This window comes from Canis lupus, chromosome 6, assembly GCF_011100685.1.
Source record: "Canis lupus familiaris isolate Mischka breed German Shepherd chromosome 6, alternate assembly UU_Cfam_GSD_1.0, whole genome shotgun sequence".
Classification (NCBI taxonomy): Eukaryota; Metazoa; Chordata; class Mammalia; order Carnivora; family Canidae; genus Canis; species Canis lupus.
The window spans coordinates 9,686,095-9,701,348 of NC_049227.1; the positions used below are offsets into that span (position 1 = coordinate 9,686,095).

At 40.9% G+C, this 15,254-nt stretch overlaps 1 protein-coding gene across 6 annotated transcripts in view; it reads right to left on the minus strand.

The window, feature by feature from the left end:
• The window catches only part of LOC119875773 (cytochrome P450 3A12-like), a 46,355-nt gene that overhangs the window by 19,042 nt on the left and 12,059 nt on the right, over positions 1-15,254 (minus strand). For 4 of the 6 annotated variants that reach the window (XR_005360571.1, XM_038539346.1, XM_038539349.1 and 1 more), the window contains exons 3-9: positions 14,544-14,596; positions 13,002-13,101; positions 5,920-6,033; positions 5,577-5,665; positions 3,873-4,021; positions 2,668-2,795; positions 1,305-1,371 (exon numbers count right to left, since the gene is read on the minus strand). Coding sequence is in view for 5 of the 6 variants with exons in the window: in XM_038539346.1 (XP_038395274.1) it covers positions 1,305-1,371; positions 2,668-2,795; positions 3,873-4,021; positions 5,577-5,665; positions 5,920-6,033; positions 13,002-13,101; positions 14,544-14,596 (700 nt within the window). In the remaining variant the exon portion in view is untranslated. Of the gene's footprint in view, positions 1-1,304; positions 1,372-2,667; positions 2,796-3,872; positions 4,022-5,576; positions 5,666-5,919; positions 6,034-11,075; positions 11,127-13,001; positions 13,102-14,543; positions 14,597-14,834; positions 14,856-15,254 lie in introns of those variants that run through there. The other 2 variants (XM_038539347.1, XM_038539348.1) reach the window with 2 other exon arrangements.

Sequence of the window (15,254 nt, forward strand, 5' to 3'; positions counted from 1 at the left end):
CTTAACTCGGCCCATGGAGAGGAAATACAAGCAAAGAAGCTTTATAGTAGTGATCTCTCCTTGATCCCAGATTTTGGTTTCTAAATATCATTGCTCACTAAAAGGAAACACAGCATCTGAAGAAATGGCTGATTCCAGGTCTCATCAGGGGAAACAGCAGAGAAACCTGGAATGTCTCACACTAGAATGCAAGCAAATGCTCAGAAAATAATATGGGAAAAGGTACAGAATACTCTATGTACTGTAATGGTGGATAAACATCATTATACCTTTGTCAACCTCCATGGAATGTATAACACCAAGAGTGAACTGTAATGTAAATATGGATTTGGAGTGGTAGTGATGTGTCATTGAGGGACATTGTAACAAATACACCAAATGGTGAGGTATTTTGATAGTGGGGGATGCTGTGTGTAGGTGGGCATGGGGGGGAATATGGGAAATCTCTGTGTCACTAACCATTGCAGTGAACCTAATACTTGTACAAAACATAAAGTCTGTTGAAAACATAAAAACAGAAAAAGAAAGAAAAAAATGACACAAAAAATAACACAAGAACCCACTTGAAATGGCTTCCAGAGGACAAACTGGAGACAACTGAGGATCTAAATAAAGAAGGAGCTAGGAGACTAACTTAGTAATATAAGAAATCATACTGACATAAATAAATTAAATGTTATAGAGAGAGAATGAAAAGCTCCCTAACAGTGGACGATCACTCATCAACATAGAAGAAATGATGGAATTAGAAAGCCAACATTTTGGAACCATCTTAGTAATAATGGTCTCAGTCAAACAGCATCCATGGATGATAGAAGGAGTAGGTGAAAGTAGTAGGTGAAAGTGGCCAGCATTTACACTGTCACAAAGGCATCTTTCACCAGTCACTTCTTAATTACAAAATGAAAAAAAAACTTTACAGTACATTAAGCCAATGAACACAACTTTAACCAAGTGTTCCAGGTCACCAATACCGGGGCCATATGCCTTCTGATATGGCGAAGCGTTGATGTGAACTTCCAGGTATAGGCTCAGAGAACTGACACGGGAAACAAGCTCCCCAGAGGTTATGAAATAGGTGATCCATGAACCACTGACTGCCTTGTCCATGGTTGCCCTTCAAGCTTTGAACCAACTTATGGCTGTGTGCTTCTGGAACGTGCTTCCATTACCATTTGTATCTGAACACGTGTCTCTCTTTGATTTGTATAATTACATCTGCTAAAAATCGTCCTCCACACCTCAGAACCACCCCCTGCATCAGAGACTTCCCATCACTGGCCCTCTAAGCTATCCTTACTTGCCTTTGTGGGTATTCATTTCTTTAGAATTCTGGGAGTTAATCATCAGTTGCAGAAAATCGACTCGGTGCTGCAAGCAGAAAGAGAACTTTCAACAACAGAACATCACTTGTGAAGTCAGAAATAAATTAGGGGGATCCCTGGGTGGCGCAGCGGTTTAGCGCCTGCCTTTGGCCCAGGGCGCGATCCTGGAGACCCAGGATCGAATCCCACGTCAGGCTCCCGGCGCATGGAGCCTGCTTCTCCCTCTGCCTGTGTCTCTGCCTCTCTCTCTCTCTGTGTGACTATCATAAATAAATAAAAATTAAAAAAAAAAAAAAGAAAGAAATTAGGGATGCAGGATTTAATTTCTTTCCTGAGATTATGGCCCCTTTAAGTCCAGAAGTCTGGCTTGTGTTACCCAAGTCATTAGTGAACAAAAACATCCAGCTGCAAAATCTTGGAGAGCAGGATGCTTCCCTGACAGGAATCCAGCTATAGTGTCCCACTGTTTCTTGGTTCTTGCTCCCTTGATCCTGAGCTTCTCTGGATTTTCAACACAGCTTCCTGGCCAAAGAGTAGCATGCTCTCTCTCTTGTCATGCTTGCTAACTTAGGAGAAAGTTCCTGACTTCAGTCCTTCCCCCCGCCCCCCAGACTCATTTCTTAACAAATGGCCACAGACCAATAGCCTGACTTTTGTAGAGTCCAGGGACAGCTTCTGTGTCATCATCTTCTAATGACCCACCCTCTGGAACTCATCTTCAGTGACATTCTGGGGTACCCAGCGCTGCCTCTCCCTCCTACACACACTCTAGCGCTGATCATCAGGCCTCAGGAAGGCAAATCTGGCTTGGCCAGCTTGCAGCCTCAGTGCCCAGAGAGACTCCTGACCACTCCAAACTATGGCAGGCTCAAATTTAACACACACTCTACTCTACCAGGTGCCTGGTGGAACCTTCCCCTGGAGAAGGTGTGAGATAAGAAGCTTGGAATTGAAGGAATTCTTTGCCACTCTAACATCTGGGGAAATTTTAATATCAGAAAATTATTTTTACACAGGAAGTTGTACCCTTTGACAATTTTTTGAAGAGAAGAGGTAGTTTTTTTCTCTCATCAAATTTTATTGCCTGGCATAGTAGGTACCATGCTTATTATTAAATTTTAAACGTTGACTCTCTGACTCATTCTCTTTCCTCCTTCCCTGATCTCCATCTTCTTCATTCTCCTTAAAATGTTAGAGGTCTCCTGCTCTAAACCCTCCAGTTCTCTACCTACCTAAAAACATACTTAAATGACCACACTTACTTAAATGACCACACTTAGGATGTACACACTTCAATAAAACATCAAAAGTGAACACTCACATGTAACTACCACCGGATTACCTTTTGTTTATCTTTGAGGCGACTTTCCTTCATCCTTTTTACAGACTTTGTGAAAAAATCAGTAATTTTCTTTGGAAATAGCCAGATATTTAACATTTCATATAGTGGAGTAAGGAATGGAAACAATACTGTAACGCAAAAGAACAATGGAAAGCACAGTGAAAATGCAAATTTTACCTGGAGCAATTATAACTTGGTCTACCAATCAGAGGATTAAAAGACACCAGGATTCTTTGAAACCCGGAGTCAGTCCCTCTAGATCTGTACTTGAATTTCAAGCCAATGGCTGAGCAAGAGCCCATTGTGGGGCTCCATCCCAGGATTCCAAGATCATGACCTGAAATCAAAGGCAGATGCTTAACCAACTGAGCCACGCAGGAACCCCTGGAATCAAATTAAGTGTCCAAAATTATATACCCTTCTGGACAGCCCGGGTGGCTCAGCGGTTTGGCGCCGCCTTTGGTCCGGGGCGTGGTCCTGGAGGCCCGGGATTGAGACCCATGTCAGACTCCCTGCATGGGGCCTGCTTCTCCCTCTGCCTGTGTCTCTGTCTCTGTCTCTGTCTCTCTCTCTCTCTCTCTCTGTGTGTGTGTGTCTATGAATAAATAAATAAAATCATAAAAAAAAAACAAAATTATACCCTTCTGTTCATGGGCAAGCTGATCTTGACAAGGTTTCTAAGACCATTCAATTAAGAAAAAAATAGTATTTTCAATGAATGTGCTCAACAAGAGAACAGTCTCATGCAAACAAACCAACAAACAAAACCCAAAACAAAAGAAAAAAAGAAGAAAAAGAAGTTTAATTCTTACCTCCTATAACATATAAAAATAAAATAAATTCAAAATAGATCAAAGGCCCAAATATAAAAGTTAAAACTGTATAATCCGTAGGAGAAAACCAAGGGATAAATCTTCATGATCTCAGATTTCTCTGCGAATTTAAGATCTGACACCAAAAGCACAGAAAGAAAAGGAAAAATACATACATTTTACATTAAAAACATTAACAATTTTGTTGATGAACACTGAGACCGTAAGTTGAATTGTACATTTTAAAAGGGGGGCTCAATGTACACATACATGTGACATTGTATAAGCAATGAAATTGTTGTAGAAAAATGGGAGGTAAGCAACAAGGGAGAAAGGAAGGAAGGGAAGGAAAAAGGAAGAGAGGAAAAAAAGAAAATACATTAATGTACATACTTATGGAGAGTAAAAATGGATCAGGGAAATCAAATTTTAAGAGCTTCTTGGCATTTTCCACAAATGGATCTTGTGGGTTGTTGAGGGAATCAATGTTCACTCCAAACGATGTGCTGGTGATCACATCCATGCTGTAGGCTCCAAAGATGCTGGGAGAGAAACAAAGACACGAATACTTAAAATCAGCACCTCTTTACTATCCTTATCCAATGCTTGCAGCAAGAAGTGCCTGTAGATTCCAATGTCCAGGCAAGACAAGAACCACACTTTGAGAACCACCTGATGGATCATCTAAAGAGTCTGTATGCCATCACACTCACTGATGAGGTGCTCGTGAGGTGCCAGTGACACAGCTGGCCTTGTGCTATGGGTGATGGGGATACCAGGGCAAGTTAGAGAGACCTCTGAGCTCAAGGAGCTTAATCTTGGAGGGATAGAGACCCCAAATTAGGCAAATTACACAAGTGTGTTTTGAGTAAGGGCAGTAGAAGGTGGATAATCACTGTGTCTGAGCAGGACAAATGGTGGAATAACTAACGCTTCCTCAGGGAGTCAGGAAAGGTGAAACTGATCTGGATCTTCTCTCACCAGTCTCTGTGCTCTCGGAGCTGAGTCCTCTTTAGCACATTACAGAACACCAACACCTGTTCTGTAATGCCAGGAATACCATCCCTTTTTTCTCCACCTCTGCTAAGTCTCCTGAAAGACCCACTTTGTCTCATCTCCATTGATCTGAGATTGACCTGAGGACTCACCCATTTCTGGAAAAAGTAAGAACTGAGAATGTTCCTAGTTAAAAAATATATATTAAATCACACCAAAACTGACTTAGGGGATGCCATAGCTAAGTGATCATATGCTCCTAGTTTTGCCAGGACAGTCCTAATATGCATCCGTTCATCCTGCAATATTAAAATATATCCCGTGGCACCCAGGTGGCTCAGTCAGTTGACTGGCTACCTTCCACCTTCTTCCCAGTCATGATCTCTTGGTCCTGGGATCAAGCCCCACTTTGGGCTTCCTGCTCAGGGTGGCAGTCTGCTACTTCCTCTGCTCCTGCCCCCTGCATGGGCTTGCTCTCTCTCTCTTTCTCTCAAATAAATAAGTGAAACGTTTTGTAAAAATAAAATATATCTCAATTTAGGCTAATATCTCAATTTAGGCTACTTTTTCACCCTACTCATCCCATGTGCAAGGCCTTCTCCCTTTTGTGTTTGAAAGATGGACAAGTGGTCATAAAAGTTAATATTTAGTGTTTTGCTTATATCCTCAACAAAATCAGGAAGGGATTTAAGTTGTCCCAAGTTCCACATGAAAACTTTCTTGCTCCATCCAGTGCCCAAAAATATGTATCAAGTGGTCCCCACCACCACCATTCATAACTCTCTACACTCAAAGATTTGGAAAAATCGTGTTTCCTTTTTTTCAAGCACATATTTTTGTCTTCCCCAATATCCAAGGAGACAATCAAGCAGATGAATTAATCCTGCCCCGTGTACAAAAAGAAGACCCTCTCCCTCCTGGCTGCTCTGCCTTTTAGGCAAGCTACCTCTCCTTGGCTGGCCCATTGGGGTTGTAACACTACACGTCTACTTCAGTCAGCTTCTTTGCTGGGGTAATTCAACAATGGGAATTGGGCTCTGTGGCAGCAGCTGGAAAGTGTCATGACAGAGTTGGAATTCCAGCAGCCCCACTACTACTTACTCTTTCAAGCTGATGGCTTTATCTTTCTCTGCCTCCTTCCTCAGGTTCCTCACCAACACATCTCCATACTGGCCAATGATGGGAAACATCTACACACAAAATACACCACCTGAAGTTAAATCCAGAATGAAGTCCTAGAATGACACGGCTTTCACAAATATGGATCAGGAAAGGACATTTAATAACAAGTTTTATCATGTCTCCTCTAGGACATGAGGATAAAAGACCATATTTAGGAAGCCCAAATACAGCAGAGTACTTACAGGTGGACTACAATCTTAGTTTCTAATTATCCCCAGGTGCATTCATTACTTCCTAATGACAAGACCTCTTCTTTTCTTACCTCCTTGAGCTTTCCGCTGGTGAAAGTTGGAGACAGCAATGTTCGTATTCTCTTCCATTCTTCATCCTCAGACACAGTGATGGCACTTTTCATAAATCCCACTGGTCCAAAAGACTAGAGTCAAAGCAAAACACATTTTGCCCTACATAAGTGTTTTAGGTCTCCACAGTTCGGAAAATTTGTTAAACGGGCATCTATTACTCACCAAATATTTAGTGAGTGTCTCCTTAGTAGCGGTCCCTATGCTACTCAATAGATATTTATCTGAAATGCTTAGTTTCCTGTGAGGCTGAAGGAGGCAGCACTACACTACCTGTAGTGCTTCCAGCTTTATATTCCAATCTCCTTTTCAGTGTAAATATGATATGGAAAATTTGGCATGGAAACTACTCCTCCAGGAGAATAAACTGTTAATACCTAATACATTCTCCCAAGGTATGCAGGGTAGAAGTGCATTGGAAGATAGCCAGATGGCCTGGCAAACTGTGTGTTGCTTCAGAGCAGTTCTGCCTTCACATATAGCCATAGCATGAGAAACTAAAAAAACAGATGCGTAATATGGTGTTGTTTTTTTTTAAATAGTAGTTTACCCTAAAAAGATAGTAATCTATTTGCTATTCTCAAGAAATGATACAGTTACATGGAAATCTTTCCCCCTGTGTTTTCCCCAAAGGGACCTAGGGAAAAGAGAGAGATAATTCTGTTTCTCATATTGGGACTGGCCTATCAAGCCAACAACCTTGACCCTTTCTACCATTTTTCAAAAGTATATTTTGTTTTAATGTGGGTATCTCCAAAACCATTTCATGATAAAAATTCACAAAAGAGCGCAGCCCTGGTGACCCAGCGGTTTAGTGCTGCCTTCAGCCCAGGGTGTGATCCTGGAAGCCCAGGATCGAGTCCCGCGTCGAGCTCCCTGTGTGGAGCCTGCTTCTCCCTCTGTCTGTGTCTCTGCCTCTGTGTGTGTGTGTGTGTGTGTGTGTGTGTCTGTTATGAATAAATAAATAAATCTTTTTTAAAATTCACAAAAGAACTAGAAACAGAAGAACTCTACTTCAACTTAACAAAGATTATCAAAAAACCTTATAGCACACATCAACTCGGTGAGGAAGGATTGATGTGATATCACCAAGATCATGAGACAGGACACATCAGCCTCTGTTAACCCACAAAGAACAACAGGTAGACAGCTATCCACAAACAAAATAGACCTATGAGCTTAGGAGTCCATTTAAGAAGCTTCAACAACACAGTGGAGCAAAGCTCCTGAGAATAAGTGCATTAGAAAAGTAAGGAGAAGAGCTTCATTTTGTCTGCATCATACCAGGAGTCAGGCCAGTACTACTCAGCACCAAGAGGACACCCGCCAGCCTCAGAGAATTCCTCTTGCTGGGAAAAGGACTAAAGGTCATTAGCCCCAGCCCTTCAGGGCACAGCACAAATGACCTGTTTTGGCTTCAAACCTCCAGAGACTGGCATAGCTGACACATCTAGACAGAGCAAGGAACAAAGAAAGGCAGGACTATCAGTATCAGCAAAGTGCAGGAGTAACCATGGTTCCTTGTGTCCTGCTCTGCAGAGGACCCTAGCAGCCTTAGCAGCTGCTGAATTAACAGCTGACACAGCACAGTGCACCCTCTAAGATTTTGCTGCTGATAGACCCACAGGCTTTCATATTTGCTGACTCCAGCTGCCTGAGTCCTGCTCTGCCCCATCTGCCCTCTCATGAGTTGCCTCAGCCAGTGCCACCACCTACACCCTGAGCCTCAGAATCTGCACCCACAACCAGCCATGGCCCCTGTGACTGGGCACACATACCACACCGAGCCCAGGCCCCAGCAGCTTTCGGGTCCCTGAGGCCAGGCTTGACTCCCATCACTGAATGCACTGCCACATGGGACCACAGCTAATCCCTGAAACTTCACATCTACACGCTGCCAGCCTGAACTCCAGTCAAAAGCAGTAGTGACTATTCCTGCAGCCACATGAGTGTACACAGACAACCCAGACATTCAAAGTACCCATGTGCCCATCACTGAGCCCAGCTCTGTTGGGAGCATGTGCCTGGTTTTAGCCCCCACAGATGAGTGTGTGTGTAGCACCAACTCTGGCCACCATTCTGCTTGCCCTAGTCCCCTGGCACTGGATCTGGTGATGCTACTGAGGACCCCAATAGCCACTGCATCCACAAGAACCCTCCACTGTGCTTCCTGTCAAGGATCATGCAATTGCTGATGGATTGTGGCCCTCAAATACCTGAGACAACCATCCCCTCCTGGCTTATTTCAGATTATCCAGTCAGAGTGGGGTAAAGGAAAATGAAAAAAAAAACCTAGGGAAAAAATCCTACAGGATTTATAGGACAGCATCAGGTAAAAGAATGTGCACATTATGGGGATCCCAGTAGAGGAAGAGAGAAGTGGACAGAATGCTTACCTAAAGAAACAATGGCCGAAAACTTCCCAAACTGAGGGAAATGCACAGAAATCTTGGAATATGTAGTTCTCAATCAGATTGAATTCAAAAAAAGATTTCACCAAGACACATGATAATAAAATTGTCAAAAATTGAAGACAAAAAAATTAGAGACAAAGAAAAAATCTTGACAGGAGCAAGAAACAAGGGGCACATCACATAAAAGGCAGAAACCTCTTTCACTTCAGCCTTAGCAACTTTTACTAGACACATCACTGGAGGCAAGGGAAACAAAAACAAAAACATATTGTTGGGACTTCATCAAGATGAAAAGCTCCAGGAGCCTCGGTGTCCAACGAAAGATGAATGGATAAAGAAGATGTGGTTTATGTATACAATGGAATATTACTCAGCTATTAGAAATGACAAATACCCACCATTTGCTTCAACGTGGATGGAACTGGAGGGTATTATGCTGAGTGAAGTAAGTCAGTCGGAGAAGGACAAACATTATATGTTCTCATTCATTTGGGGAATATAAATAATAGTGAAAGGGAATATAAGGGAAGGGAGAAGAAATGTGTGGGAAATATCAGAAAGGGAGACAGAACGTAAAGACTGCTAACTCTGGGAAACGAACTAGGGGTGGTAGAAGGGGAGGAGGACGGGGGGTGGGAGTGAATGGGTGACGGGCACTGGGGGTTATTCTGTATGTTAGTAAATTGAACACCAATAAAAAATAAATTAAAAAAAAAAAAGATGAAAAGCTCCTGCATAGTGAAGGAAACAATCAAAAAAACTAAAAGCCAACCTTTAGAATGGGAGAAGACATTTGCAAATTATATATCTGATAAGATATTGGGATCCAAAACCTATAAAGAATTTATGAAACTCAACACCCAAAAAACAAATAATCTGGTTAAGAAATGGGAAGAAGGCATGAAAAGACGCTATTTGGAAGAAGACATCCAGAAGGCTCACAGACACATGAAAAAATGCTCAACATCACTCATCATCAGAGAAACACAAATCAAATCCACAGTGAGATACCAGCTCACACCTGTCAGAATGGCTACAATTAACAACTCTGGGAACAACAGATATTGTGAGGATCTGGAAAAAGGGAAACACTCTTGCATTGTTGGTGGGAACGCACATTTGTGCAGCCACTCTGGAAAAGAGTATGAATTTCCTCAAAAAGTTGAAAATAGAACTATGCTACAATCCAGCAATTGCACTACTGGGTATTTACCCAATGCATGCAAAAATAGAGATTCAAAGGCATACATGCTCCATATTTATAGCAGCATTATCAACAATAGGCAAACTATGGAGAGAGCTCAAATGTCCATCAACTTTTGAATGGATAAAGATGTGGTATACACACACACACACACACACACACACACACACACAATGGAATATCACTCTGCCATCAAATAAACGAAATCTTGCCAATTGCAGCAACGTGGATGGAGCAAGAGAGTATTATGCTACGTGAAATAAGTCAGTCAGGGAAAGATAAATGTGATACGGTTTCACTCCTAAGTCAAATTTAAGAAACAAAACAGATGAACATATGCGAAGTGAGGGGAGAAAAAGGAGAGAGGGAAACAAATCACAAGAGACAATGATAGAGAACAAACTGAGGGTCAATGGAGGGAGGTGGATGGTGGAAGGGCTAGAAGAGTGATGAGCATTAAGGAGGGCACCCGTGATGAGCACTGGGTATTGTATATAAGGAATGAATCACTAAATTCTACTCCTGAAACCAATATTGCATTGTATGTTAACTAACTAGATTTTAAATACAAATACATACATGTATACATACATAAATTTAAATGGAAGGATGAATGGATAAAGAAAATTGAATATTGCTCAACCTTAAAAAAGAAGGAAATCCTGCCATTTCCTTTTTTTTTTTTTAAAGATTTACTTATTTATTTATTCAGAGAGAGAGGCAGAGACACAGGCTGAGGGAGAAGCAGGCTCCATGCAGGGAGCCTGACATGGGACTCAATCCCGGGTCTCCAGGGTCACACCCCGGGCTACAGGCGGCACTTAACCACTTCGCCACCAGGGCTGCCCAATCCTGCCATTTCCAACAGCATGGTTGAACGTGGACAACATGACCACATGCTAAGGGAATTAACCATACACTGAAGGACAGGTAACACATGATCTCAATTATTAGTGGAATCTATAAAAATAAAGTCAAGCTCAATAACAGAGTAGAATGGTACCAATAGAGGCTGGGGAGGAGGGAGAAGGGCAAATAGTAATCACAGGGTGCAAACTTTCAGTGTTGAGAAAAATAAGTTCTGGAGACCGAATATACTGCATGGTGATTATAATCAAAATACACTACCATATATTTGATATTTGTTTAAAAAGTAGATCTTACACGGTCTTACCACACACACACACACACACACACACACACACACAAAGTAACTCTGGGTGGTGATAGATATGTTAATGCATTTCATTTGTGATGATCACTTTATAAATCAAAACATCACATTTAAATATATAGTTTTCATCGTAAAGATACATGTATAAATAGTTAAATGGTGAAAAGCTGAATGTTTACTCCTAACATCAGAAACAAGGCAAAAATGTTCACTGTCACCACTCTTATCCAAAACCATACTAGAAATCCTAGCTAGTGCAATAAGACAAAACAAAGAAATAAAAGGCATGCAGATTAGAAAGATAAAAATAGGAGTGTCCCTCACCTGCATCCCAATGATTATTGCAGCAATGTCCACAATAGCCAAACTGTGGAAGGAGCCTCGGTGTCTATCGAAAGATGAATGGATAAAGAAGATGTGGTATATGTATACAATGGAACATTACTCAGCTATTAGAAAGGAAAAATACCCACCATTTGCTTCGATGTGGTTGGAAATGGAGGGTATTATGCTAAGTGGAGTAAGTCAATCAGAGAAGGACAAACATTATATGGTTTCATTCATTTGGGGAATATAAAAAATAGGGAAAGGGAATAAAGGGGAAAGGAGAGAAAATGAGTGAGAAATATCAGTGAAGGTGACAGAACATGAGAGACTCCTAACTCTGGTAAATGAACAAGGGGTGGTGGAAAGGGAGGTGGGCAGTGGTTGGAGTGACTGGGTGATGGGCACTGAGGGGGCACTTGACGGGATGAGCACTGAGTGTTATGCTATATGTTGCCAAATTGAACTAAAATAAAATAAAATACTTTTCTAAAATAAAAAAATGGAAGTGTCCCTATGTCAGGTGACATAATTGGCGATGTAGAAAATCTTGGGTGATATAAAAAAGAACATCTCTGCATCTAATAAATGAGTTAAGCTAGGATGTAGGAAATAAGATCAACACCAAAAATCAACCACATTTCTAGATAATGAATATGTTAAAACACATTAAGAACACAATAACAACTATAATCACACAAAGAAGGTGAAATACTTGAGATGTGTATTGAACAAAACATGTATGGTTTTCCTATTGAGAATGAAATGCTGGTGAAAAGACTCAAAGAAAGCCTAAATAAACACATATTGTGTTCATGCTTTGAAAGACATGACATAATAAAGATCTAGATTTTGCACAAATGATTGGTAGGTCTAAATCATGTCTTACAAAATCCTGGCAAATATTATGCAAACATAGATAAGCTAATTCTAAATTTGTATGGAAAGGCAAAGGAGCTAGAATACCTAAAACAATTCCAACAAAAATAAAATGGGAGGAATCACTGTTCATGATATTGAGACTTACTATATAGTTACAGTAATCAAGACACGGTGGCACTGGTAGAGGGATAGATACAGAGATCAATGAACAGAACAGAGATTGACAAATAGATACAAACACATAGGCCCGACTCAGTTTTGATACTGGTACAAAAGCCATTCAATGCAGGAAGTACAGCCTTTCCACAAGTGATGCTGGAGTGCTTACACAACCATAGGCCAGAAATAAGGATTTTTGACCTAAATGTCACAGCTCACAATTAACACTAAAAATTAACACAAAATGGATCACAGAATTAAATGTGAAACACAAAACTATGCATGATTCATATTACAAATATAAAACATAAAAGTATATACTTAAATGTAAACTATAAAATGAACTACTTTGAGAAAATCCTTGGGACTTAGGGCTAGATAAAGAGTTTTCAAACTTGATGCCAAAGTCACAGCCCATCAAAGGAAAAGAATGTTAAATTGGCCTTATCAAGATAAGAAATGCTTGCTCTGCAGAAGACTCTCATACAACAAAAAGACAAGCTACATACCATGCCTACAAAAGAAAGTAAGCAGGAGGCTGATGATGGAACAGCTCTATAACATGAATGGGGTGGAGGATACACAAGTCTACATGTAAGATCAGTGTTCAGGAGCAATCACACATGCACAAGGTACATTTGAGTGTGCCTAGAATCACTGAAACCTGAATAAGTTCAATGGCTAGAACCAATGGCTATTTCTGCTTCCATATTGTACTATTATTATGCAGGATATTACCTTAGGAGAAAGGGCTTGAAGACCATACAACATGGGACCTCCTACGACAACTTCCTGTGAGTCTGTCATTGTGCCAAACGAAAGTTTTATGAATGAATAAATAAATAAGTAAGTAAGTAAGTAAAATTAAAATAACTCTATGCCTACCTGTCGGTTTGTGAAGACAGAATAACATTCTTTAACTAGCACTGTTTTGATCATGTCTGGATCCATGATAGCCAACACGGGCTGTCGCCCATCATAAAACCTGTGTCGGGAAAACAGAACTGATTATATTAACATGACAGTTTCTGCAGCTGCAGCCACACCTGGAAGTCTCAACTTTTATCCTGACATTATATAATCTAAACTCTGACATCATGATTAGAAATAACAGTAGAACATTTGTTAACTCTAGGTGATGTGTACATGGATAGTTCCATTCTCTACAGTTTTCTGCATGTTTAGAATGTTTCAAATATTTTTTATGTATTTTAGACATTTCAAATAATGTTTATATATATCATCCAGAAGAAACTTAGGTTAGTAAATTTGACATGGGGCCCAAGAATCTGCCTTTTGAACAAGCTCTCCCAGGTGGTTCTTGTCCACAGCCAGGCTCGAGAGCCACACAGTAAAGACAGAACCGGGGCACATGATGTAATTCTGACTCCATTCAGAGTTGAGCAGTGCTGAAGGTGGGCAGGGACAGTGGGGCTAAACCAGTGTCCATCCAGAGATCTGTCTTCTTTCTATTCCATCATGCTACTTATGGGCCTTGCCACTCAGAGCCCCACGGTCTCTGAGGATGTGACCAGAGAAGATAAAGAGGTAAGAGGAGGTACACTCCTGGCTGTGAGCATCCCAGAACCACATCATATCTCTCCCTCAGCTTCACCAAACCTCTGGCAGCTCTGAACAGGAGCATCCAGGGCAAGAAGCCAAGATCATACTACAAAATCACCAAGTCCATCAGCTCACCAGCAATACTGTGGCTTAAAATTCTCTTACATCTCTTCAAGTCCATAGAATAAAGAAACATTTATATATTGAATACTTCTGTTGAAAGAAAAATCTGGGCCTAATAGAAAAACACAAAACAAACTCCACACTTACAAAAAAGTAAGAAAAAGGTGAGTAGCAAGTCAATCGGAGAAGGACAATCATTATGTAAATTCACTCATACAGGGAATATAAAAAATAGTGAAAGGGATTATAGGGGAAAGCAGAGAAAATGAGTGGAAAAAATTAGAGAGGGTGACAAAACATGAGAGACTCCTAATATTGGGAAACAAACAAGGGATAGTGGAAGGGGAGGTGGGCGGGGGCATGGGGTGACTGGGTGACAGGCACTGAGGAGGGGCACTTGACAGAATGAGCATTGGGTGTTATAAGTTGGCAAATCAAATTCCAATAAAAAATATACATAAAAAAAGAAAAGGTGAGTAGAAATGGTTTTCCATTCTGTTTATCCAAACCCTTCTTTCAAAGGATATATTTAATCCAGACTATAAATAAAGGATACACTCCAGGTCCGATTTACACTTAGAGCTGCACACGTGGTGACATATGGGATCTTGGGAAGGAGAGCCTCCAGAAGCTTTACTACAGCAGGCTTCATCACAAGGGGCTCTCGACTAAGACTGTCCACACCACAGGGTCCTCCTCATCACAACAGGCCTAGTCAATGGAAATGTCCAGAATACTCACCCCCACATTCTTCCATACTTTCTAAAACATTTCTCATCAAAATCACAAAAACCCTGCAAGAGAAATCAAAACATATTATTAGTCTAAATGTACTGAGCCCTATGGGTAATGGGGAACAAAATGACTTAGATCGCATGAAATGTGCCTTACAGCCTCTCACTAGCAGATAGAGGGAAGCTGTTAATCACAGGGGACTATCAGAAATGAGAGAAAACAGAGGATATATGGAAATGGAGAATTTCATGTCCCTCTTGCACTATTTCCAAGTGTTGGAGATACTGAACATCTTACCCTGTCTGGGAGGACTGGGTAGTCTCTGTGTGTCTGATGTGTTTGGCTTGTGCATTATATCTAAATCTCAGAACCCTCTGAATCATTACCTCAGGGCCATGTAGAAAACTGGAGCTGAGGGAAAGGCAGCATGGCTGCATATTCTGAATGTCAGCTAGCATTCTGTTTGTTGATCTCATGAGCCCTACTAGATTCCAGTGGATTTAGGATATTTGTTTTATTTTATGTTAATTTTTAACTCTTTATTTTTTAATTTTTTAAAAAAAGATTTGTATTTATTTATTCATGAGAGACACACAGAGATAGGCAGACACATAGGCAGAAGGAGAAGTAAGCTCCCTCCGGGGAGCCTGATGCGGGACTCGATCCCAGGACTCTGATCATGACTGAGCCAAAGGCAGATAATCAACCACTGAGCCA